Source organism: Miniopterus natalensis, chromosome 1 (genome assembly GCF_054644295.1).
Source record: "Miniopterus natalensis isolate mMinNat1 chromosome 1, mMinNat1.hap1, whole genome shotgun sequence".
Classification (NCBI taxonomy): Eukaryota; Metazoa; Chordata; class Mammalia; order Chiroptera; family Miniopteridae; genus Miniopterus; species Miniopterus natalensis.
In genome coordinates, this window is record NC_142081.1 from 180099401 (window position 1) to 180126558 (window position 27158).

General features: G+C 38.9%; 1 protein-coding gene across 2 annotated transcripts in view; it reads right to left on the reverse strand.

The window, feature by feature from the left end:
- The window catches only part of KLHL5 (kelch like family member 5), a 61672-nt gene extending 38114 nt beyond the window's left edge, over positions 1–23558 (reverse strand). Inside the window, exon 1 of one of the 2 annotated variants that reach the window (XM_087827828.1) lies at positions 23508–23558. Coding sequence is in view for 1 of the 2 variants with exons in the window: in XM_016206463.2 (XP_016061949.1) it covers positions 2358–2740 (383 nt within the window). In the remaining variant the exon portion in view is untranslated. Of the gene's footprint in view, positions 1–2357; positions 3015–23507 lie in introns of those variants that run through there. The other variant, XM_016206463.2, reaches the window with a different exon arrangement.
- Positions 23559–27158: the final 3600 nt, after the last annotated feature.

Here is a 27158-nt window from a genome sequence, read left to right on the forward strand (position 1 = left end):
TTATTTGCAAATATTATATAAGAAAAAGAATCATTCCCAAGTGACATACAAAGATTTGATGAATATCAGTGTAGCTTCTTTTGACATTAATAGTGATAGTTTTTGATTTGTTTATAGTAGAAGGGCAACCACCTAGAGAGACTGCTCACTTAATCAAAAAGCTGGGGGCAAATGAATGTATCTACCCTTATGACAAAAATCAAAGACTCAGAGCCAGAGGACTAAAGGAAGATGTGAGAAGTAGATATATTTAATCTAGAAAAATGGAGACGTGTACACACAAATGACATTTCTAAAATCTAGATTGTTTTTTCCTTTTTTTTTGCAATAAGACGTCAAGATAGAAATTTTAAAGTACTGGAATATTAAATTACTCTGACACATTTCCCGTTTCATATCTAAAAATCAAAGATATTTAAGTACATTTTATTTTTGAAATAATACTTTAGAAATAGTTTGGTAACTGCAGATGTGAACTATTTACTACCATTTTATTATTTATCAATCTTCTTGACTAAAATTTTTTAACAACTACATTTATTTCAGATTTTTTAAAACATCATTTTCTTATATTTACATTTCCTATAAATAAAAATACCAGTTTTATATTCTTAGAAGTATGCACATAGCAATCTCAGTTAAAAAAAAAGACAACCTTTTTCTTTCACAATAAGTATACTAACAAGATAATATTTCAATATGGGTACTAAAGAATAGGTTAATTTAACTTCAGTAATCATTAGGTATGTAAAACTACCTTTGTTGTAAGGAAGTAGATTTTAGTAACCAATGTATGTATAACCTTTCCAAGACTATATAAGTATATAAATTTTATACAAACATATGTAACATCTCTCCAAGTAGTAGATTCATGTTAAGATTTTTATAATTTATGCTGGTAACTGAATGGTTTGTTTTGTCTAATTTTGTTAAAATATTCTTGATACATTGTATTGATTTTTAAATGGAAAGATAATTATTCTTTGGTTTCCCACAAAAATGGTAAATCAAAACAATGAAAATACATTAACTCAATTGATCTCCATATTAAAATTATTAGTTTCCTCTATTCTCAGATAATGCCAAGTCATGAACTAATTTAAATTTTAAAAAATTAAATACACTAGTTACCTATGTAAAGATATTCCCTTCTCTACATTCCATAAATGATTATAGCTGATTGGTCCATATTTAAAATTATTCTAATACCCCAGTTCACAATTCAATGTTCTGAAGGTTAGAAGAGAAGGCAGTCAACATCCCTAACTAAGGTATATTTGAATGTATGAACTCATTTTGTCTCCATCTCCTACATTAATAACCAACATAAAAATTACAAGTGTTATCAAAATCTGCAAAGAAATTTTAAAAGATAAAGAATCCATAATCAAACTAGATAAATAACAAGCTATATGTGCCTTTAAATATTTGGAAATATTTGCGTGTAGATGAATCAGAAAGGCGACTTTCATGTTCTAATTTGTTACATAATATGCTACAGTAGTTTATACTCATGAGTAAGAAAATCCAGTTCAAGATCAAGCCAGGTTCCAAGGATGAATATGGATAAATCAATATGAAATTACCAATTTTTTATTTTCTCTCCTCAAACTCATTTCCCCTTCTTCTTGCCCCCCTTGGACCAGCTGACCAAATCTAGCCCCTCTACATTCCCTTAAACTCTCCTGAAGGAATGTCCCTCATTTCCCTAAGAAGCACAATTTTCGGTGAAGTGAAGGTAACAGGAATTAGTGGCTGTCATCTTAGAAAGAGACATGTTACTGGATTCTTTGTATTAGTCTGGAGAGCTGCAACACAGACAAGACAAAGAGAAATAACCATAAAAACATACTACTGACAACTACATCGTGTAAAAAAATTACTGGCAACTACAGTGTTATCTCCTTGTAAAACCTTTCATTTTCATTAAGATCCAAAATGACTCTATAATGTGTTGTAAACTAAAATGTTATAAAAATTTATATGATAGAAATGTCTTCAATAGTTTTGCTATGATTAAGGAAGGTAAAAGAATGAAGGCAACTGCAAGGCAATGATGCATAAAACTGCTATTATACAGTCTTTTCAAGGCAGAGCCAGATCTATTTATGGAACACAAGGTATTCCAAAAAGAATGCTATTTGCTGTCTTTATAATTTTACAGAATTAAAATTAATATTAGAATGTTTAAAAAATCCCAACAAAAGTACCACATATGCATACCAAGATATTATATATGTGTATGTATTAGGTATATACACATATATTCATAGATTTTAAATAATAATAACTTATTTTTAAACATTCCAGAGAATATGCCCCCACACCCCATGCCTAACAGTAAGGAAACAGTCAACCTGCATGAACTGGAATCAGACTCATTTTCCTCTTCACTAGTGCCATCGTCCGCTTCTGGTCTATCCAGCCAGTGTGCACCGCCACAATCTTCTGCTGTAAACTCAAATGCAGGGACTTCAGAGGTGGATGCCATTGGCCAAGAAGGTGAACTCTGAAAATCCAGTTGGCTGGACCTTCGGTAACCAATTGAAGCCAAAGGCAATTGTAGGCTACATGGATCTAAAAACTTTCTCCCACCGTTTGCTCCAGTCTGTCCTCGATTCCAAAATTCGCCCTGCTGGCTGTCAACTGTAGAATTAGGAGATGATGCTTGATGGCCAAACCACCTCCATCTGATTTTCAAAATCTGCTTCACATCAAACTCTTTACGAGAACCAGACATCCTCAGAGAAACCAAGTGATCGTCTAGGCAACGGGCAAAAAGCACTGCACACAGATTTGTGCATCCAACCAAGACAAGAGAAGTATATGCCCTGCTGTACACAATAAAGAGATTGAAAGGAAAATAAATCACATTCACATATATATCTACACTTACTTTTATACCACTATATCAGATTATAAAGAACAAAGGATAATGAATAAAGATGAAACACGGTGGAACATTCCGTTCAATCAGAGCAAACTCTCATCCACCTATCCTGAAGCAGCTAGACCACTTTCCCCTGCTCTCCTTTCCCATACTGACCATTAGCTCTCACAAACACTGACAGCATTCATTAAAGCCCTTTCAAATGCAGAACACTACCCCCCTTCCTTAAACCACAAATGAGGGAGACAGAAAGCACTATCCCTGGCAGTATCAGTCTCTGCTGCTTAGTATATTAACTCTTTTATTGCTGAAACAAGAAATTTATTCCAGAGCATTTTCCTCTGTACTTAGAAATCACTGTAAAATGAAAGTGTTTCTATTTTTATACTAAGTTCCTAAGTGAGGTATCACAATAGTTTTTTAACAAGCAATTTTTTAATTAGATGAGTTACAGTGATTTTTTTCAAGCTGTGCTCTTTGGATGGGGGATGAGGAGGGAGGAAGGGAACAAAGGTGAGGCCCCAGTTTGTTGCTTTCCACCTCTATTTTCTCCTTCAGTAAAGGCGAACAAAGGAGTTTGATGTGAAGCAGATTTTGAAAATCAGATGGAGGTGGTTTGGCCATCAAGCATCATCTACAGTAAGATCGTGGGTAGGATTTCATTTGAGCAAAGAAAAAGGAGAAGAAAAAGTTTGAAAACTACAAAGGATCAAAATATGGCAGCACTTAATTCTTCTTCAACTAAATAACATGAAACCAATATTGCTCTAAAAACAGGAGTGGGGTATAATTTTGTATAATACCAAATTTCTATGACACTACTTAGAAAAAGGAAAGTGTGGCTCAAGAAAGCTACCATGGACTGAGATAGGACTTATTTTGGGGGTGTATAGGCATCCTAATGGTACCCTCTATTGTTAGCAAAATAAAATGATGGTCTAAACATGGTTAAAGTTAAGGCAAATTGATAAAGCAAATAAAAATCAGTAAAATACAATCAAATTGTAAAATATCGAGTGGTTACTGTGAGCAAGACACTCTTCTAGGCATTGGGGGGCGGGGCATGTATATGCATCTTGATTCCTACTCTCAAAAATAATTACAACCAGTTATTGAAACAAAAATATTTGATAATTTAAATACAAAAAACACTTTTCAGGGTACTCAATATCTAATACTATATCAAATATTCCACTCAAAAGGCAATGCCTTTTATCAACTGACCGAGGGGAAAAAAAAGCTGTTTTGGTGTCTTAAAATATATCGCAAGGCATATATCTATATATCTTAACCTCACATAGTTCTTTAGGAGAATCAAAATTACCCATAGAAAGAAGAATGAGAGGCATGAAAAACCATATACAATTTTGTCTAAATACTGTAGGACAAACCATAAACACTATAAGAAAGACAGGAGCCACCAGGATGGTGTGGGATGGTATGGGCCAGTTTTATTAGAGAGAAGGCCTCTACGAGCAGGAAGTTGAATAGGCAGAATGATGATACATTTTATAAAGGAAGAAAGACATTTAAAAAACAGCATGAAGTGAGCATATTGACAAAGAAAGGGAGAAATATTAGTTTAATCACATACCTAATTAATTGTAAGGGGAGTAAGAGATAAAGTTGGATGAATATGATGAGATAAAATGCCTTGAGCACAAAGCAAAGGTGTAAAGACAAGCAGGCAATATCATGTGGGCTGCTGAACAGAGCAGTGTTTTAGGAAATTAATTTGGCAGTAGTATGCAAGATGCACTAAAGAGTGAAATGACACTTCCCTCTCCTCTCGCCTCTGTCAGACTCCTTATCAACACCTTCTCACTCTGCTCTACTATCCCACTTTATTTCCAACATAGACATACCGCTTCATCTGTCAAGGTGGAGTCTATGTTATGTTGCTCCCTCTTTTATATACTGTTTGTATCCCAATTTCTGTAGTTTTAAAATCCTACTCATCCTTCCAGGTTTGGCATAGGCACTACCGCTCTTAGAAAGACTTCAATTACTCTAACCTTGTGGTTCTCAACAAGGACAGCACCAACACCAACACCCCCCACCCCTACCCCGCGTCCCAAAAGGGGTGCTGGAAATTGGGCTGAAATTTTAGTTGTTGGGATGACCAAAGAGTGCTACAGGCATTGAGTGGGCAGGGGCCAGAGATGGTACACACCTGGCAATGCATGGTACAGATCCACACAATGAAGAATTGCCACTGCAGTAGTTCATAATGGTTTTGCCATTGATGTCTTCATTCAAAATAAGTATTTACCAAGTATTTATATGTACAAGACACCACAAGAAATAGAAAAATGAAAAACAAACAGATCTTTTTAAAAGAGGTTTTAAACTTACACTCTGGCAGAGAAAAGGACAATAAATCAACATTACAAATGAAGACTATATTCTGATAATACAATTTTATATAAATGTAATTTTTAATTGGATTCAATCTATCAATATGAGAACATTTACCAGAGATTCTACTTACAATGTGCTAGCTTTAATAGCTAGAAGTGATTTTAATTGTTCTATTGTTTGGTTGACTGTTGAACTGAACTAGAGTGGAACGTCACTGAGATGCCAGACATTTCTCAACATAATACAAAGAAATCTAAAAACTTAAGGAGATGTGACTGTTAAAATATTAAACCATGCCCCCACTCCCACGAGGGCCCAAAGACCCTTTCCACCATGATATTAAGATATACATTAAATACGACCTCTTTAATGTAGTAGCTGTCCTGAATAGACCAGATAGATAGTTATTTTTTATTGATTTCAGAGAGAGGAAGGGAGAGGGAGAGAGAGAAACATCAATGATGAGTCATTGATCTGCTGCCTCCTGCACATTCCCTGCTGGGGATCGAACCTGAAATCTGGGCATGTGCCCTGACTGGGAATCGCATAGTGATCTCTTGGATCCTAGGTCGAGGCTCAACCACTGAGCCACACCGGTCCGGCTATTTTTTGACTGAGACCTTTGTTTTGTCAGTCCTCTTCCACTCATTCTCCCTGGTAATCGATGTTGACAGGTTGGTGTAAAACCTTTCACATCTTTCTTCATGTTTATAAAATCATATATAAACTTATATATATGCATATAGTTTTATTATTGTTTTATAAAAGAGACATGGTATTGTATATATCTTTTTGGCATTTTGCTTTTCTCAATTATATATATATGTATATATATATATGTGATCTTTTTAACAGTTGCATAATATTTCATAAATGTAAAATGCAATTTATTAAATTATCTTCTTACTAATGGGCATTTGAATTGATTTCAGGTTTTTGTTTTATGTTATTAAAATAATGTTGAAATAAAAATACCTGTGAGGTTCTACGTCTATGGAATTTATCCCCAGGAATGGAATTGCTGGGTTGAAGGTATGTGTATTTTATATTTAAATGCATAGCTTACTTTCCTAAAATTCACATTTCCAAAACTAAAGTGAGTATACCCTTTTACTCTATTTTCTTAGGCCCGATAGTCAACAATGAGTATTATTATAATTATTTTAACTCCAGATGACTACTGGGCTTGAGAATATTTTCATAGGCTTATTAGCCAGTTTGACTTCTAGTTTTCTGAACTATGTATTTATACTCTTTGACTATTTATCTCTTGGCCTGTTTTTTTTTCCTTCCTTATGACTACCTAGAAGCTCTTTCTACATTACAGATATTAACTCTGTCTTGTTTTGCAAATAATTTAAATTCATTTGTAACAAGCTAAGAGATTTAGCTTTGTTAGTTACATAGTAGATTAAAAATCAGCAGTCAAAAACTCTGATATACAATGAAAACTGAAGTACAGTTTCATGGTAAAAGCCACTAATATAGAGATTCAATTTCTTTGTGTACCCTAAAAGCACTGTGATATATACTTACATGAAATCAAGATGAAAAAAGTAAGTGGACTAAATTTTAGCCTTTAAACTAAATAGTGTCTCCTTGGTATATGAGCATATAGCATCCCAAATTACTTCTCAGATAACTCAATAATCTCATTGAAATTACTTAATGTCTGCCTTCTCTCCTAGACTAGAACTCCATGAAGGTTACAGAAAGGACTATGGCTTTCAAGGCACTTAGAATACAAGAACTGACATTCAATTTAAAAGTTACAATACAGCATGGTAAAGATACACAGGTGCGTGAACAGGAAGCTAAAATAGCTACAGGGGTCAAAGATATATTTCTAGTCAAGTTGGAACTCTGAGTATAGTAAAAGCCCCCTTGTCAGATGAAACCTATTGATGATTCATTAAAAGAAAAAGTCACGCCCTGGCTGGTGTTGCACAGTGGTTAGAGCGTTGGCCCTTGCACCAAAGGGTCCCAGGTTCAATTTCAAGGGTACATGAGTTTTTGGTTTGCTCCTGGCCCCCTGGTAGGGGTGTGTGCCAGAGGCAACCTGTTGATGTATCTCATCAATGATTCTCTCCCTCTCTCGCTCCCCACCCCCCACTCTCTCTGAAAAGCAATGGAGAAAACACCCCCTGGTGAGGATTAACAAAAAAGAACAAAAAAGAAAAAGTACAGGTATCCCCCAGTTTTTGAAAGTTCACTTCATGTCACTTTTGCTTCTATGAAAGACCTACATTAGAACATATTTTCACTAACTGAAAGAGATCCCAAGAGGATTTTCACTTTTACAAAGAAAGGTGAAAAATAGCATTCAGCATTTGTTGGCTGCAAGCTGTTATAGAGGCTGTGGCACCCCCGGCAGCGAGAGTGGCACTGCCAAGCTCTTTCCCTAGGAACCACACTTAGCATCTCAGCATCAAGCCGCCAGGGCTTTGAACTGTGTCTATGAGCATCTGTGCCTCATCTCGGTTTATTTGTGCATCCCTGCTTTCACTGTATGTTGGTGTTATTTTAGGTTTTTATGTATTCTTTGGTAAAATTTGGTAAGTTATTTTTTGTATCTGGGAACACCAACAATTTTTTCCATACAAATGAGTGGTAATTGCTTCTTTGCCTTATACCAGTGATTTTCAACCTTTTTCATCTCATGGCACACATAAACTAATTATTAAAATTCTGTGGCACATCAAAAAATGTATTTTTTGCTGATCTGGCAAAAAATAGGTATAATTTTGATTCATTTACACCAGACAGCTATTGTTGTGTTGGCTGTTGTCATTTTTTTTTTTTGACAATCTAAGGGAAAAGAGGTCAGTGCCCCTGACTAAACAGTCAGGTATTGCATGTTTTAAAAATTCTTGCAGCACACTGGTTGAATATCGCTGCCTTACGCCATTTCAGCTTAGAAAGGTTTCATAGGATATACTCTACTTCTGGATAGTGGGAGAAACCTGTAATTGTAAAATTTATACTTACATATAATTAAATATTTTATTTTAATTTAAACACATAAGTACAAATTAATTTACTATTTTTTTTCATATAGGGTTAATGCTGTTTATTTGATATGGGTCTCCTACTGAGTTTGGGTCTTTTCTTGTATAAGCCATGCCCACAATGATCCATCATCTATGATTTCCACTTACGGTTTCTATAAATGAAGAAAGAACTTAAAAGCACTTCTGAAAGAACATGAATACAGAATCCATTAGACCAGTAGTCTGTCCACCATGAGATAAAAAGCTTATGCCAGATGTAAATTAATGCACTGCTTACTTCAGGAGAATGTCTTAGCATGAACAAAACAGCTGAACTAAACAGTGTGCTTAGGAATGTAGTTAATTTACAATCTGGTGTGAGCTCCTTATTTCCTTGAGAACCACTAATGCTCTAACCACCAGTTAGCTGATCCACAGACAATTGACAGGCACTGCTTCGGACTTTGATAATTCCCCACCCTCATTTCTTACAGTTATCCAATTTGATGGCAAATTTGTTAATAACTCACTTATATTGAGATGTCCCAAAGCATTCAACTTAATTTTCAATTCAACTTAATTTTCAAAGAAAGAATTCTTCTTTCTTTAAACTAATTTACATGTTTACTAATGTTTTATAATTATTATAACAAGTGTAACTGTTAAAAACAGGTTTCTGAATAAACACAGCTAACTTCTGGTAAGTACCTTCCAGTCTACTACAGAGCAACCTACTAAGCCATGAGTGTTCAGCTGGCCCCTGGGACCAGTAAGTACATTTTACAGAGGAAAGAGAAGCATTAGGTTAGAGCTCTGAGTCTATTCAGCAGTAGTTGGTGGAGAGTGCTTCTGCTATTATATTCTCACATTTATTACTTATTAATGGTAGCCTAAGTGATACAACATAAAGAGCCCAATAGCTAAATCACTCATCAGCTCATTGTATAATTTGGGCAAATCACTTTATTTTCTTGATCTTTAGTTTACTCTTCAGTAAAATGGTATTAAGTAAGTAGCACGCACAAGTACTAGCAAAGATCTGGATTCATAACAGCAGCTGTTTCCTAAGTGCTTAAATGTGCAAGATAATATGCGAAATACTTTACATTGAGGCATTCAGTTGTCACAAAAACTCTGGTAAACAGGGTCATTCCCCTTTCAGATAAGGACACTGAAGCGAAGTGAGGTTACATATATCTAGTGACTAGCAAGGCTCATTTTGAACCAGAACTGACTCTACATACCATATGCTTTCAAGTACACCACACTGCTTCTTGCTTTCAAAGTATTCTTATCTGCAACTCAGAACCACCTTGTAAAGAGACAGAGTAGTATTTACCTCCACTGTTCAATGAGGAAGCACATTCAGAGGATAGTTGATTTGTACAAGGTTAGATACCTAGGACAGAGTAGTAGAGCAGCCTTAAATTCTTTACCAATAAGATCTGACCAAACTTAAAGCGAATAAGGCACTAAAAAAACCCCACAACACAGAGTAATTAAAGAACACATCACTCCTAATAAAACAAATACTGTTAAGTTCATCATAATTAAATGTCAAAATGGCAATTGTTCACCAAGTACAAATGTCTCATAGATTTCCCCCCACTTGGCTCTCTCCCAATTTCCGTCACTATTTCTTTTGGGCAAAGTGCTGAACCACATTAACATTAAAATAACTTTTTCATCCCTCAACTCCCTATCGGTACTAATATCTGGTTGCAGAGCAAGCAACATTTTAAAAATCAGCTAGCACATGCCCGGGTTTCAGGCTCCATTTCCAGTAGGGGCCCTGCAGGAGGCAGCCGATCAATGACGACTCTCTAATCATTGATGTTTTTCTCTCTCTCTCTCCTTCTCCCTTCCTCTCTCTGAAATCAATAAAGATATATATTTTAAAATCAGCTAAATTAATAATATATGGCCTTTTTAGCCCCAAACTCATCTATAAGACTTATCACAGTTAATACTATGAAGACCACAGCATGATTATAACAAAACATTTATTTTTTAAAATAGCCCTTTGACTCGATGACAGGTGAAAAAGAAAGATTTCCTTGCCATCCACGCCTTAGGTTTTGTGAATTTAAGTACACATTTGCTGTGGCACAAGGATGAAAACTGTTACGCTGTAAAGATGATGGCACACCATTGTTAATTTTCTCTTTGGCACTTGCTGAGACACCCAACTGTCTTATCTGCCATAAAAAGTAATAGTGTGGATAACCGTAATTTTGTCTTTTACTGACCTGAACCAAATCCAGCAAGTGTTTGTCTTCTGTGCAGCTTTATGGTGATGAGGGGGGAAAAGTAATCAATCAGTACTCTCTAGACACAAATATAATCAAGCAAAATTGCCTGCATTCTCTGCAACCATAATAAGCCAATCACAGGTCAACTTGATTCTGCTGCAGGACCAATCATATTTTATAAATTGTATATTTATATTAGAACAGTGTAAGTCGGATAAGGAAAGGGCAGTAAAGGGCAGTGTAATCAATAGGAGAAAAATGTGTAGCACTCTGTTTCTCAGCTGCTCGTAATTAGAAATAGTTAATCACTACAAATGTTAATTAAACCAGTTAACCATTAAAGAAACTCCCTGGCATGCCCTAAAACTAGACCTAAAAACAAACCAAAAATATCCACTGACTGTTCTATCCCTTAACTCCAGCAAAAAGCAAAACAAGACATGCTAGTGAGTCAAATGAGTATCAGGTGGAGGGCAGAATTTCTTAGTGATAATCCATGGTTCTTAGGAGGCAGTTCAGAGTAGTCCTCTCAAACTCCCAATTTCTGGGGGAGGGGGGCAAGAAATTTTGGACAAGCTGATTGAAGCCTCTACAAAGGACCACGTTGAATCTACCCAGCAATTCTAAACTCCTGTAGAGCACAGATTTGAGTAGCCCTTCTTTATGCTTATAGAAGAAATATCTCCCCAAAGGCAGGCAAATATTAAGTAGAAATGAGCCAACCAGTCTCCAGTCTAAATCCCCTCTCATCCACTCTCCACACTACAGTCAAAACAACCTTCCAAAGTGCAATTCTTACTTAAAACTTATATATTTTTTGTTCTTAATCACCTACAAGATAAAAAGCCAAGAACTTTAGTATGAAAGTCAGTGTTTTGAACAATCTCGTAGTCCTTGTCTACCTTTCCAGCCTTTCCTTCCTCTCAACCCCTCTTCCTATTTCACATTTTTCTGCCATAAAGAGTTAACACACTATATCAAAGGAGGCAAAATGTTTATTATTGAATACTTTCCAAATGAAAAGGGCTATGGAAAATACTACGGATAATACAAGTAGAGCTAAAATCTTTCCCTTTTCTGCATTTAACCTTCAGTTAACTCTCTTAGCTCTGATGGAAGTAGGTATGCCACCTATGTTACTAGGCAACACTACTTAAGGTAAAAATGATTAATAAATTTGCATCTGGACTCAGAGGAACTATAAACTACAGTATAAATACCTGCTTGGGAACCATAGCTTTGACTTCTCTGAGTGTGATGGCTCTTGTAAGTGGTATATCTCTTTCAGGGACCCTGGAAGCTAAGTCTATGGAGTTGTGTAAGAGATATTGTCTTCTGCGGGACATGCGGTTTTTAAAGTCAGTGTAGCTCCTGCGCCTACCTGATGTGAGCTTTGTCTCCTTACACTTGAGCTTTCACTTCAAAGGATGTCTCCCAGATATCGACATGAACTGCATACATGTATTGTTGTAAGGAGCACAACCACTGATGAGGAACATGGGATGCTGCCCTGCTGGCAAGCTGTGGTCCCTGTCTGATATCCTTTTTAGCAAACGGCAAACGGTAGCTTTGTGAGTCTGAATGTTTAGTTGAGCCTAAGAAGACTCATTCATCTGCACAGAAACAAGAGTATAGGGACGTTTTGGAATGACAGTGCAGATATTCTAAAGTTCGAACCCAAACTCCCTTTTTTGTCTGCTCTTTTAGTCTAACATATATCCCTGACAAATCCACCTAACCCCATACACACCTCTTACTCACCTTTCTGTTATTGTTTTTTTCTGGGGATCTCCTCTGCCTTGTAATATCTATTAATTACCCTTCGTCCATCTCCTCAGCCATCTGCCGAGGTGAGCTATGGATGTGTTTCAACAAGGAAGAAAGGAGATATAGCATAGGTAAGGGATGCAAGGAAACTTTGTTAGAGAAACTAAGAACACACAATTTGCAGAAAAAGAATGGAAATTTATTGAAAGAAAAATAGGTTAAGTTGCTGGGGAGATATGGCAATAGAATGCTACAAAGTGTAAAATGTCCAGATAGAGTGTCTAGACGAATTAGGATGGTAGAAAAGAGCAGAGCAAGGCAATTTATTAAGCGCTCCCTTCCTCCTCATTATTGGCCATGGGGAGAAGCCAGGGAGCCCTGTATCAGCATCAAAAGCAGGTGACTTGTAAGAGTTAGACAATTCAGTAATCTCTCTGCACCTAGGAAATAGAGAAGCGATGGATGGAAGGATCACAATGCACGTGGTGCCTGCCAGGTTCAGTGAGTGGATATTGTTGCTACAAGTCATCTCCAGTTCCACCTTCTTATCCTGATTATCCTAATTAGCCTGTCTCATTAGAATATGTAAGCTGATGTTAACTGTGTAGGAGAACTTTCAACTGGCATCATAGGTTTCTTCAATCTCAAACTAGTAGAACTGCCTCTTTCTCTATTACGCACAAAGTTGCCAATTATCCTAACTTGTGATACTTTAGGGTAAACTCCATTATTTCCAAACTGTGACAGTGATTGACTTAAAGACTAACCAAGGCGTGGCACTTAGAAAAAAATATAATTATTCTGTAATTACTAGAGATTGTAGTTAGCTTCCTTTAAATGTGTGAACTCTTGGGTTAAAATACCCATTTAACAGCAAAAGACTCCAGTCAACACATTAAAAGAGGAATGAAGTATATGCAGAGAGAGAAAGAGAGAGACACTGGCAAGAAATCATATAGACCTAGAGAGGAAAAACAGCCCCAGGTCCTACCTTTCTGTTATTGATGACAGCTGCCTCTGAGATTCAGCTGTACTTCCTGCCCTTGGACTCTGTGACATAAAGCTATATCCCTCTTCTAACAAAACACTTTTTTGTTTTTGCTTCAGCTAGTTTAACTAATATTCTGTAACTTGTTACCAAATAATTCCTTAGACCAAAAATGGGCAAGGTGTCACATTGTATATATACATAATCATGTTTAATCATATTGAAAGATTCTGTTAATGTTGTTTTAAAGGGAATGGAAAAGAGAGAACTTAATTATAGCAATTGTCTATTGGGGTTGTAAACTTCCCGTTCATCTTTTTATCCTCATAGAACCTAACACAATACCTTATACACATTACATTGAACAAATGTTTACTGAATAAACATAATTCAGAAAGAATAAAATCCACTTGGTCAAAATAGTATATCTAATTGTGAAGTTTTCAAAAGATTTCATTTCCAATTAATAAAAGATGTTTTTTATAATTCTCATTAGCATAATTCTGTGATTAAACACACATACATGCACAAAGAAATGCTGTTTTCTAAATAGAATGTTGAAAAACATAATTTGGATTTGATTTAGTCAGCTTTTGTGTTAACTCACTGGACTGTGAAGCCTGCTTTAGAATAGTAGTGGTCATCAAGACTGCCCACAGACTACTCCAGTTCTCCTTCTGGGCACATGAGAGAACTGCATTTGCCCACCTCCTTGAAATCACGTGTAGTATTTTGACTTGTTTGGCCAATGAAATGGCAGTGAAAATTACATGTGTCACTTCCAGGTAGAAGCCTTTAAGAATCGATGTGCAATTCATGACATCTTTTTCCCTGCCTTCATAACTGCGGAAGCAGTGTTGAGATGGAGCCTCTGACAACCTGGGACTCTGACAACAGAGCTGTCCTGCTGACCCTAACTGGACACGTACTGTGACTGAGAAATAAGCCTTTGTTGTTTTAAACCATTAAGATGTGACAGTCCTTTGTTGCCACAGCATAATTTACCCTACCTGATATACTCCACAAACCCTTTTCTCATAAATGAAGACAATGAATAGCCCTGATCCTCATTTATCTTCAGAATGGTAACATTTTGTATAGTACTGCATCATTTATAGAATGCTTTTTTATAGAAGTGGCCCTCATTACCCAAACTCTCAAAATCCAAACATAGGAATTAAATGGATTCATGTAAATTTTTGGACTAATCCCTCATTCTCTCAACTCTCACTATATGCTAGCTAAAACTCAGGAACCAAGTACATTGCACTCCAAACTCTTGCCATCTGCACTCAGGAAAAAATTTACACAGTAAATGATTGTTGATTCATTATTTATTATCACCCTTAAAGTTGTTGTTTTTATATCTTATTTTTTTTTAATTGGATTTATTGGAGTGACATTGGTTAATAAAGTTATACAGGTTCAGCTGTACAATTCTATAATACATCGTCTGTATATTGTATTGTGTGCTCTCCAGCTAAAGTCAAGTCTTTCATCACCATGTATCCCCCCTTTACCATCTCCTACCTCCCCCCACCCCCTTTTCCTCTGTTTGTGAGGTTTTTTTTCCTTAATTCCTTCACCTTTTTCATCCAGCTCCCAAACCCCTCACCTATGACAGCTGTCAGTCTGTTCTCTGTGTCCATGAGTCTATTTTTATTTTGTTAGTTTATTTTGTTCATTAGATTCTACATATAAGTGAAATCATATGGTATTTGCCCTTCTCTGACTGGCTTATTTCACTCAGCATAATACTCTCCAGGTTCATCCATGCTGTCGCAAATGGTAAGATTTCCTTCCTTTTTATGGCCAAGTAGTTTTCCATTGTGTAAACGTACCACAGCCTTTTCATACACTCATCATTGATGGGCATTTGGGCTCTTTCCAAATCTTGGCTCTTTCACATAATGCTGCAATGAACATAGGGGTACATATATTCCTTCACATTAGTGTTTTAGCTTCTTTGGATACTTCCCAGAAGTGGATTTGCTGGGTCATAAGGCAGGTCCATTTTTAAAATTTTTTAGGAAACTCCAGACTGCTTTCCACAGTGGCTGTACCAATCTGCATTCCTACCAACAGTGCATTCAAGTTTCCTCTTCTCCACATTCTTACCAACACTAGTTATTTGTTGATTTACTGATGATAGCCATTCTCACAAGTGTGAGGTGATCTCTCATTGTGGTTTTAATTTGCATTTCTCAGATGATTATGTGATGTTGAACTTCTTTTCATGTCTATTGGCCATCTGTATGTCCCCTTTGGAGAAGTGTTTATTCAGATCCTTTGCCCATTTTTTTAATTGGACTGTTTGGGGTTTTTGGTGCTGAGTTGTATAAATTATTTATAAATTTTGGATATTAACCCTTTATGAGATGTATGACTGGAGAATATGTTCTCCCATACAGTGGGTTGATTTTTCATTTTGTTGATGGTTTCCTCTGCTGTGCAAAAACTTTTTAGTTTGATGTAGTCCCATTTGTTTATTTTTTCTTTGTTTTCTTTGCCTGAAGAGACATGACAGAAAAAATACTGCTTCGAGAAATGTCTGAGATTTTACAGCCTATGTTTTCTTCTAGGATTTTTATGGTTTTGAGTCTAACATTTAAGTCTTTAATCTATTTTAGTTTAGCCTTGTATATGGTGTAAGAAGGTGGTCTAGTTTCATTTTTTTGCATGTGATCTGTCCAATTTTCCCAGCACCGTTTATTAAAGAGACTATCTTTACCCCACTGTATGTTCTTGCCTCCTTTGTCAAATATTAATTGACCATAAAGGCATGGATTTATTTCTGGGCTCTCTATTCTGTTCGACTGATTTATATCTCTGTTTTATGCCAGTACCATACTATTTTGATTACTATGGCCTTGAATAAGTTTGGTATCAGGTAGTGTGATTCCTTCAAATTTGTTCTTCTTTCTCAAGATTGCTGTGGCTATTTCGGATCTTCTGTGGTTCCATATAAATTTTTGGACTATTTGCTCTAGTTCTGTGAACTATACCATTGGTATCTTGATAGGAATTGCATAAAATCTATAGAGTGCTTTGAGTAGTATGGACATTTTAATGATGTTAATTCTTCCTATCCATGAACATGGTATATGCTTCCATTTATCTGTATCTTCTTTAATTTCTTCAGTGTCTTATAACTTTCTGAGTACAGGTCTTTTACATCCTTAAATTTATTCCTAGGTATTTTTTTATGCAATTGTAAATGGGATTGTTTTCTTAGTTTCTCTGATAGTTCATTACTGGTGTATAAAAATGCAACTGATTTCTGGGTATTTATTTTGTTTCCTGCTTCTTTACTGAATTCATTAATCAGTTCTAATAGTTTTTTGGGCTCTCTATATACAGTATCTCATCATCTGCAAATAATGACAATTTTACTTCCTCCTTTCCAATTTGGATGCTTTTTATTTCTTCTCTGATTGTTGTGGCTAGGACTTCCAGTACTATGCTGAATAAGTGTGGTGAAAGCGAATATCCCTGTCTTGTTCCCAATCTTAAGGGAAACACTTTTAGTTTTTGCCCATTGCTGATGATGTTGGCTGTGGGTTTGTCATATATGGCCTTTATTATGTTCAGGTATGTTCCTCTATCCCCACTTTGTCACAGATTTTATCATAAATAGGTGCTGGATTTTATCAAATGCTTTTTCTGCATCCATGTATATGAATGATCATGTGGTTTTTATCCTTCAATTTATGTGGTGCATAATGTTTATTGATTTGCAGATATTGTACCAACCTTGCATCCCAGAAATACATGTCACTTGATCATGGTGTATGATCTTTTAATGTATTGCTGGATCTGGTTTGCTAATATTTTGTTGAGGATTTTAGCATTATGTTAATGCTAAACATCAGGGACTGGCCTATAATTTTATTTCTTTGTAGTGTCTTTATCACATTTTGAAATTAGGAAAATACTGGCCTTGTAAAATAGGTTTGGGAGTCTTCCCTCCACTTGAATGTTTTGGCATAGTTTAAGGAGGATAGGTATTAGTTCTTCTTTGAGCATTTGGTAAAATTCTCCTGGTAAGCTATCCAGCCCAGGACTTTTGTTTGCTGGAAGTTATTTATTGATATTACTGCTTCAATTTTTAGTTGTAATTGGGCTATTCAGATTTTCTGATTCTTCCTGATTCAGTTTTGCAAGACAGTCTGTTTCTAGGAATTTATCCATTTTGTCCAGATTGTCCAATTTCTTGACATATAGTTGTTTGTAACATTTTTTTTTACAATCCTTTTGTATTTCTGTGGAGTCAGTTGTTACTTCTGCTTTTTCATTTCTGATTTTATTTATTTGAGTCTCCTCTCTTTTTTTCTTGATGAGTCTGGTTAAAGGTTTGTCAGTGTTGTTTATCCAAAGAACCAGTGCTTGGTTTCACTGATCTTTTGGGGTTTTTTAGATTCTATTTTATTTATTTCTGCTCTGATCTTCATTATTTCCTTTCCTCTACTCAATTTGGGCTTTGTTTGTTGTTATTTTTCTAGTTCCATTAAGTATAAAGTTAAATCGTTTATTTGAGATTTTTCTTATTTCTTGAGGTAGGTCTGCAATGCTATGAATTACCCTCTTAGGACTGTTTTCGCTGTGTCCCATAAATTTGGGACTATTGTGTTCTCATTTTCATTTGATTCTAGGTAGCTTTTGATCTTTTCCTTGATCTTATTGTTAACCCATTCATCATTAAGTAACATGTTATTTAGCTTCCACATCGTTCTGTGTTTTCTAGTTTATTTCTTGAGTTTGATTTCTGTTCGTTTGTTTTTTTCTTTCTTTTTCTTCATCTTCTTAAAGACACTTTAACATTTCTTGTAATACTGGGTACGTTGTAATGAGCTCCTTTGGCCTTTTCTTGTCTTAAAGACACTTTAACATTTCTTGTAATACTGGGTACGTTGTAATGAGCTTCTTTGGCTTTTTGTTGTCTGGAAGCTCTTAATTTCTCCTTCAATTTTAAATGACAGTCTTGCTGGGAAAAGTAGTCTTGGTTGTAGGTCCTTATTTTTCATCACTTTGAATATTTCATGCCAATCCCTTCTGGCCTGAAAGGTTTCTGTCAGTCTGACAGTCTTATGGGAGCTCCCTTGTAGGTAACTAACTGCTTTTCTCTTGCTTTTAAGATTCTTTTTGTCCTTTACCATTGCATTTTAATTATGATGTGTCTCAGTGTGGGCCTCTTTGGATTCATCTTGTTTTGAACTCTCTGCACTTCCTGCACTTGTGTGTTGTTTTCCTTAACCAGGTCAGGGAAGTTCTCAGTCATTATTTCTTCAAATAGGTTCTCAACCCCTTGCTCTCTCTCCTTCTTCTGGCACCCCTATGATACAGGTATTGTTACGCTTCATGTTGTCCAAAGATCCCTTGAACTATCCTCATTTTTAAAAATTCTTTTTTCATTTTGCTGCTGATTGTTTTCTTCTACCTTGTCTTCCAAATTGCTGATTCGATCCTCTTCTTCATTCAACCTATTGTTTATTCCTTCTAGTGTATTCTTTATGCCAGATATTGTATTCTTCATTGCTGATTGGTTCTTTTCTATGGTTTCTATGTCTTTTTTTTGTTAATCCTCACCCAAGGATATTTTTTCCATTGAGAGTGGAAGGGAGACAGGGAGGGAGGGAGAGAAAGAGAGAGAGAAACATGGATGTGAGAGAGACACATCGATTGGTTGCCTCCCACACGTACCCTGACTGGGGCGAGGGATCGAACCTACAACTCAGGTACATGCCCTTGACCAGAAATTGAATCCATAATCCTTCAGTGCACAGGCCAACCACTGAGCCACACGGGCCAGTGCTCTATGTCCTTTTTGATGCTTGCTATCTCTTTGTTCAAGTTCACACTAAGTTCCTTGAGCAATCTTGTAACCATTTTTTTTGAACTCTATACCTGGTAAATTGCTTGCCTCCATTTCATTTAGCTCTTTTCCTGGAGATTTCTCCTGTTCTCTCTTTTGGGGCATGTTTGTTTTCCCATTTTGTCTACCTCTTTGTGTTTGGTTCTATGTATTAGGGTAGAGCTGCTATGACTCCCAGTCTTGGTAGGGTGGCCTCATATAGTAGGTGGCCTCATATAGTGGGGACCCAGTGGTGCAGTCTCCTTGATCACCTGATCTGGGTGCTCCAGGACTGTCCCTTGTGTGGATTATATGGGCCCTCCTGTTATAATGAAGTCCTGATTGCTACTGACTCATTCGTGTGTGGGGTCATCCCACAAGCTGGCTGACAATGATTGACACCAGACCACAGCGAATGAGCTTCTGTGTAAGTTCTGACCACACAAAGTGGAATTTGCCTCAGCAGTGTCTAGTGCCTGTCAAGATGTCCCTTTGGATATGCTGCTTGTGTAGCTAACTGGATCCTGTTCTGATGCTGTCTGAAGCTGGGCAGAGTGTGCTGGTTCCGGGGCCTCTTGGGAGGGACTCTGGTGTAGGCCAATGTCAGATGCTGCCTGTGCAACTTGTTTAGAGCTACAAAGCAATCCACAGTTTTGGGCTTCCTCTAATGGGCCTGGCTGTGTGTGGGAAAGATCAAGCTGCACACCAAGGCTGGCTTTTACCGCCACTGGATCCCTGGGGCAGGTCAACAAAAGTCCCAAGGAACCCAGAGATCCGCCTCCGCCTGCCTCTGCCTGCCAGCTGCCTGTTGGGCTCAGTCAATGAAAGAGCCTCTGGCAATACTCGAGTTGCATGAGGTATGTTCTCAGTGAATCACCAGGTAAGGATGAATGGTGTTCACCAGGTCTATGCAGGTTCAAACTCGGTGGCAGTGCCTGGTCTGAGGCCACTCAGCAAATATCCCAGAGTATACCAAGTCTAGCTGTCACCCGCCGGGTGTCTATAGACCTTTGTTATAAGACCGGGTCTCAGGGAGTCGTCAGGGCGAGGCCAGCAGAGTTTATCAGACCAAGATTTGGCAATATGAAGGGAGGCTCTGCACTACTCGGGTGTGTGAGGGAAAAATTTCTCTTATCCTAAAGCCACAGATTCTGCCAGGAGCCCGATCTCAATATGGTGGGCTGGTCGGGCTTGGGAGTAGGTGGAAATTATGCCCCATCCCAGAGCCACACAATTCAGTGTCCCCTGGATTCTGCACAGACCTTGTCAGGGCAGAGCCACTAGGAGTTGGGAGGATGGGCTTACTGGGAGCCCGGTGAGTGGGGCTAGCAGATCTCCCATGGGGGTGGGAGGGACCACTCAGGTTCAGGGGAAAGTGGGGGAATGGCCCCCACTTCAAAGTCATTCAACTCAGGCACTGACACCCCCTGAGTCTGCCCAGCCCAGGCAGCTTACTCCTCAGCATGGTGCAGGCTCTGCAGGGTGTGGTGACAGGGAGTCTAGAGGGTGGGGCTAGTGCTTCCCTCCAGGCTGATTTTGTATGGAGGGACATGCTCCACGCAGAAAAGATGGCATCTATGGTGCAGGAGAGTGACTCAGCACAGGGGTCCCAGCAGCTAACCCAGCAGCTCTTCCCCAGAACCACAAACCCCAGTCTCTCTTTGCACAACTAGTCTGCTCTACCCTTCCTCCACTGGAGCCTAGAGTGCATGGCTGTAAATAAGATTTTGTGCTTTGGTCTTTTAAGAGGACACCTATGTCTCTAGCAGACTCAGGTCTCTCCCTGGCAGACAGAATCCCTGCCGATTTTCACAGCCAGATGTTATGTGGGTGCCTCTTCCTGGCTCTGGTCCTCTTGGCTGGGGAGCCTGGTGTTGCGGGTTTGAAACCCAATGCTTCTCACGGGGAACCTTTGCAGCTGAGATATCCTTCCGGAATCTTAGCCACCGCTCTTGGAAGCAGGCCCAGTGTTCTTCACGTTTCTGCCCTTCCTACCAGTCTCGGTTTGGCTTCTTCTGTAAATACTTGGTTACAAGACTACCCTTCAGCTAGTCTTCAGCTGGCTGTTCAGGTTGACTGCTCTATATTTTAGTTGTAATTAGGGTTTGGTCCTGGGAGGTGAGTGTAACATCAACCTACTCCGCTGCTATCTTAGATCCCAAGCCTTAAAGCTATTTTTCTACTATCCAACACCTATTCCATTCTCAATAGCTATTGAATGAACTGGGTGCTGTCATCATTCTAATCTTACAAATAAGAAAAGAGACTCAGAGCAGTTCATAAACTTGCTAGAAACAACCTAGCATATTAGTGGCAGTAGTCCAGGTTTTCTGGCTCCAAATTCCTTTCCACTCTGTACCATGCTTTCTAATGTCTATTACCACTAAGGAATTCTAGGATTTGATAGTAAATTAATAGTATCAATAATGTTTGTGATGAAAGGACACTTTAACCACATATTTACATCTGAGAATAAGTAAAGTCATTCTTCAAGGAATTTTGTTTACGTAAACCTAGTCTAATTCAAGACCTGAGTATCCTTGAAGCACTGAATAGGAAAAAGTCCTAGAGGTCATTTGGTCCAACAGGCAATTTGCAGAACAATGAAGAACTATGAAAGAATTCAGGGGAAAAGTAGCCTTTGCTTTTAATATATGGTATATTAAAATTCTGACTTTTAGATTGTCTTCACTTTGGTATTTACCAAATTGGATAACCTCAAACTCTTTGCTTTCCAGTTACTCATTGTAGGAAATTCTCATGAAGAGCTGCTTGAAAGACAGGCAATCTATCCATTTCTACAGGTTCAGTGGTTCTCAATTTGGAAAAGGTTACAAAATACATCCCCCTTTAAAAGAGTAAATTTGAACATTAGCCAAGAAAGAGTAAGAAAGTACGGAAATTAGTCTAACCCAGCTATCTCAAATGTATTTGAACTCAGAATCTTACTATAAGTAATAAACTATTGCTTTCTCATTTTTTAGGACACAGTTTGGGAAATCCTGTTCTAGGTAATATTAAATGTCTTGAATGGATCAAAAAATTAAGCCTTCAGAGAACTTATCTTTAGAGTTTTATTATTGCCCTTTATTGAAGATCACTGTTGTCCAAAATTCATTATTTCCTGTATGGATATTTTAAAGATGTCAACTGCATCAAACAATATTATAGTATGCACTTTCCTCCAGGACTTTGTTGTTGTTTTTTTCTTGCTCTGCCTCAATCTTCTCATTTAGTTTTATTTCATCCTATGGTACTCTATGGACACTAAGTTGCTTCAAATAATTTCTGGAACTATCTATTGTATATATTAAGGCCTATCTTCTAACAATTTCATGTTTTTTACCTACCTGCTCCATTACCCCAAAATAGTGTATTCACCTTTGTGTAAAGGTATTCACATAGTTATGGCAAGCCAACAGAAGGAACATACACAGTCATAATATAGTTAAATTCACAAATGCTTAAAACCAGAAAAAAGTCATTATTGTTTTTTCAGTGGTCTAATAACCAAACAGACTTGTTGTTTTCCAAATGGAAGGAGAATGAAATTTGTTGGACACTAGAAACTGCAAGGCATTTTACTAATATACAACAGTTTCATTTTTTAAAGTGCATTTGCGTACGCATAATCTCTGGAAGGATACCCGAGAAAGTGGTAATATTGCTGGGTTGGGGGGGCATGGGTGTGCGGGGAGAGACACTTTGTATATATTATCCCTTTTGAATTTTGCGAATGTATCAACCATTCCAATATATTTTTCAAAATCAAACGAATAATAGTAAAGATGGCAGTAATGCTTTACTCTTTGATACAGCAAACTTTCTTCCTTAGCTTTTGATCCCGAAGCATGCACTGAAATGCTTAAAAGAAAAAAAAAGTTTCAACCAGGCACACGGGTTTGTATAGAAATAAAGTCCCTATCTGACTCCTCACACTCAGGGGTGAGGCAATGACTTAAAATCAAAACTTAGCTTATGATAGTCTGCGAGTAACAATGGGAAAAACATCCGAAATGGTTCCCAGTTTGTTTTATTACGACCGTACGGGGAGAGCAACGATCCTGGACAGCGTCCCCCCGCAGCAGGCCCGCCACCGACGCCGCGTCCAGAACTTTGCACAACTCGAGCGCGGCGCAGACGCCCCCGAAGCGCTCCGGGCTGCGCGGCGAGCGGGGGGGACCCGGGTTCGAGCCCCGGGGGCGTTCCGGGAGGTCCCCGCCGGGCCCACCTCCTGGGGCAGACGCGTCCCGGAGCCGCCTCCCGGAGGGCCCAGCGGGACTCGGGCAGCCGGGGACGGGGCAGGCGCTCGCGCGGGGGCGGGGAGCGGGGAGCGGGCCGGTGGCGCGGCCGCTCGGCCGCTCGGCCGTGGCCCCCTCGCCGTCACCGGGGAGGAAGCCGCACTTACCTCGTCGGGCTCCGGAGGCGGCCGGGGGTCGCGGCGGGGCGGGGCGGCCGGGCGCGAGGAGGGGGGCCGGCGAGGGGCGGGGGCCGGCGGCTGGAGGACTGGGATGCTCGGCCCCTCAGGCGCCCCCAACCCTTTCCTGGCAGCCTCACCCCAGGAGCCGGCCGGCCCGGGCCGGGCCACTCCCCCTCCGTCAAGCTGCGCTAGGCCCGGGTGACAAACTCTTCGAGAAAAGCGAAGGCGGCGGGAGGGCGAGTGGGTGGGAGTCGGGGACCCGCTCGCGCGTCAGTCCGGGCGAGTCGCCAGCGGCTGCCCGCCCCTTCCCCCTCCCAGGCCCCGCCCCCGCCAGGCCCCGCCCCCGGCCCCGCCCCCAGGCCCCGCCCCCTTCCCCGCCGGGCAGCTTGCCCCTGGAGAGGGCCGCCGCCTCCGGGTTGGCGGTTTCTCTTTCCCCCAGCGCGGCGCGGGCAGATGGCGGGGGCCTGGGGAAGGAAAGGGAGTTGGAGGAGCGCGGGCTGAGGTTTGGGGAGCTTGCGGGGGGGTGAGGGGGACGTCAGTCTGGGCGGAGCTTTGGGGCAGGGGGCGGGATGGGGCGAACCTGGCAAAGATTCCGGTTGTTCCCCGCCCCTTGAAACTGGGAATGGGGCATTCCTGGATGTGGAAGTTTAAGAAGAGGTCCCTCTGCAGGGCTGGAAGGCGATCAGACAACGGGCCTGTGGGTTTTGATTACTTGGTGAGCGGGACTATATTGTCCCAGAGCTTTGGGGAAACTCACCAAGAGTCGCCTCTCTTTTCCAGCCCCTGCAACCCTTCTCCTGGCAACAATTATTGTGCTCCAGATATGGATTTGTGTCACAGCAATTATGATCCTCAACACTGTCCATAATTGTCGTTTTCCAATGGCGGGATAATAAGAAATCTACAAAAATAGATAACTTATTCATTCCTCTAGCCAACATACAGTAAACTCCTGCTATACAGTGTATTTGTTGCTGTGAACAGCAGTAACTAATTTACTCAGCGCCTGTATGCTAAGCACAGATCTAAAGCACTTTACGTGTGTTAACTCATAATCAGACTTGAGCAAAACAGCTAAGGTACTTTCCCCCATGGAGCTCATGATGGATAAAGGGGGACAGGGGTTCCTTAGCTTGTCTCAGGCTGATGTGTAAATGAAATGTCCACCTGCTCTTGGCTCTCCGAGTAATGCATATGTTCATTGTTTGCAGATTCAGTGTTTGCTACTCTGAGCTAGCTGTATGCTGTCCCCAAGGATTGAATCCCCACCACCTGCCGATGACATTTGCTCAGGACATTTCCAGCATGTCTTCAAATGAAAATCCATTGCAAGCCAGTGGTCCAGAAGACTGATGGATCAAGTCACTATCAGAATAACAGCCAAATTGTGGCTGTATCCTAGGGTGGCTGGGAGTTCTATTTAGGGATCCATTTTGTACACTCCCCCTTGGGGAAGTGGTTAGTAAAAGCAACCTAATGTAAAACAATGAAGCATTGAAACAGACTGCTAGTTCAAAGGAAAGCGGAAGGGCTGATTTAAAACTATCACAGTCGGGAAGGAGATACATCATAAAACCTACCACTGAGGGCTCCACAGAAGCACAGGGTACATTTTTTTAAAAAATCAGAGCCACATGGAAGAGACTCCACCACCCCCTCCTTTGCAATCACCCACATGAATAGATAAAAATTATTTAGTAGTATTGTCTTTAAGTACAGAAGGCAGTTATCCTAAATCCATAGCCTAAATTTTTAGAATTTGATACTATTTTTAAGTCATTTGACTTTTCATTGCCAACATTGGTGTATGTACATTAACAGCAAAGGGCATTCTCCCCCCCTCATTTGTTGTTCAGTTTTGGAATTTTAATTGTTTTCTTTTGGGTTTATAGTGAGAAAGACTAGACAAGCATTGAAATCAAATCAGATTACAATTGCAGTAAAGAATGAATCCTAATTTAAGAAATATGATTTCCCATACACCCTTTCCTTTTTTTGACATTAAATATATTGTTTGTACTGTTCTAAAATCTATTCTCTTTGATTTCCTAACGGATATTTTCAGTTTATTTGCTCCACCACCCCAATAAAAGCAAATCAAATAAAACATCCCTCGTGATCTGGTCCCATGCTTCTGGCCTCAGCTCCTACCCACTGGACTCTTTCCTCTTTGCCAACACACTAAAAGCACTTACCAGTTAAGCTTTTGCATGCCCCTCTGTTTGGAAGACTCTTAGCTATTCACACAACTGTTTCCCTTTTCCTTCATGTCACCTTTCCTGACTCTCCTACGTAAACCTGCAACCCCACCCCTGCCATTTCTCAGCACTTTGCACCACCTGACATATATCTATTTATCTCTCTAGTCCCAGTGGACTATAAGCTCCATGAGAGCAGAAACTTGTCTGTTTAGTTCACTGTTACATTTCCAGTGTCTATTACTATGTTTGCTATTTATAGATACTCAACAAACACTTTTTGAATGAATGAATGACTTCACATAGAAAAGATAGCTTGTATTTCTTTGTGTAATGGCCCATGGGCTTTTATACAATTTATCTTATAACTAAGTCATATGATTTAGACATATGAATAAGGTTTAATATACAGCCCATTTTTTAAAATTAGAATTTGAAATGGCTGTTTTTAATCTTTCGTTCTGGCAATATATTGAAGAAGCATTCACAGCTTAGAATTTGTGCTGAGATTTTACAAGTTGGCCCATAAATGGTTCCATAGAATGGGAGAGTAATGATGGATCAATAAATGCTGTCAAAGTCTTAATATTTTTTTCCTGAGGTGAAACAATATAGCAGTAATCGGAAGTGGAATAAATGAACTTAAAATTTGATTACTGATAACTCAATAGGTGGTTCTAAGACATCGTTCTCTGTGAGTGCTCAAATAATTTTAGTTGATAATCATGATGGTGAGCTTAACAAGGTTTTCATCTGGTTGACATGTAGTACTGACAGGTAGCAAACAGAACTTGATCCTTAGGTGTAGATGCCCTTAATAAAGAGATGGTTTGGCTTTTCATTTTCTGCTCTGATTATGAGTCATGCGGGTGGGGAAGATTAAAGGCTTAAATATAATTATGTATAATATCTATGGTCAAAATCTGGATCCCAGAAATGGGATCTCTTTTAGAGGATTCAGGATTACTTTTAATAGTACTGCTCCTATCCATGTTTTGACATAAAACAGCCTCCTATTAAAATACAGAGCTTTAAAAGGTGTGAGCAATTTCCAGATGGGAAAGACAGGTGGCCAAGTAAATCTAATCCAAAATTTGTCCCCTTGAAGTTCACCTCAGATTCTCACTCTGGTTCCCAGGGAAACTTGTTCCCCCTTTTAACTTGGTTTAAAAAAAAAAGAAAAAAGGGTTTCTTGACTTCCTTTACTACAGCCAAGCCAACCTAGAATTTTCAAAATGAACTTTACTAAAATCTAAAGGAGATTAAAAAATGAAATAATTATGGAAACTATAAGGAATAGCCATAACTCCATTCATTTGTTCAGCTATTCTTCTACAGTCTTCATCCTCCCAGGAAAAAAATAACTTCCATCCCCACAGGGCAGGTATAAATTTGCAGGCAATCTGCCTAGATTCCTTCTCTCTTGGCTTCTTTTCTTGCT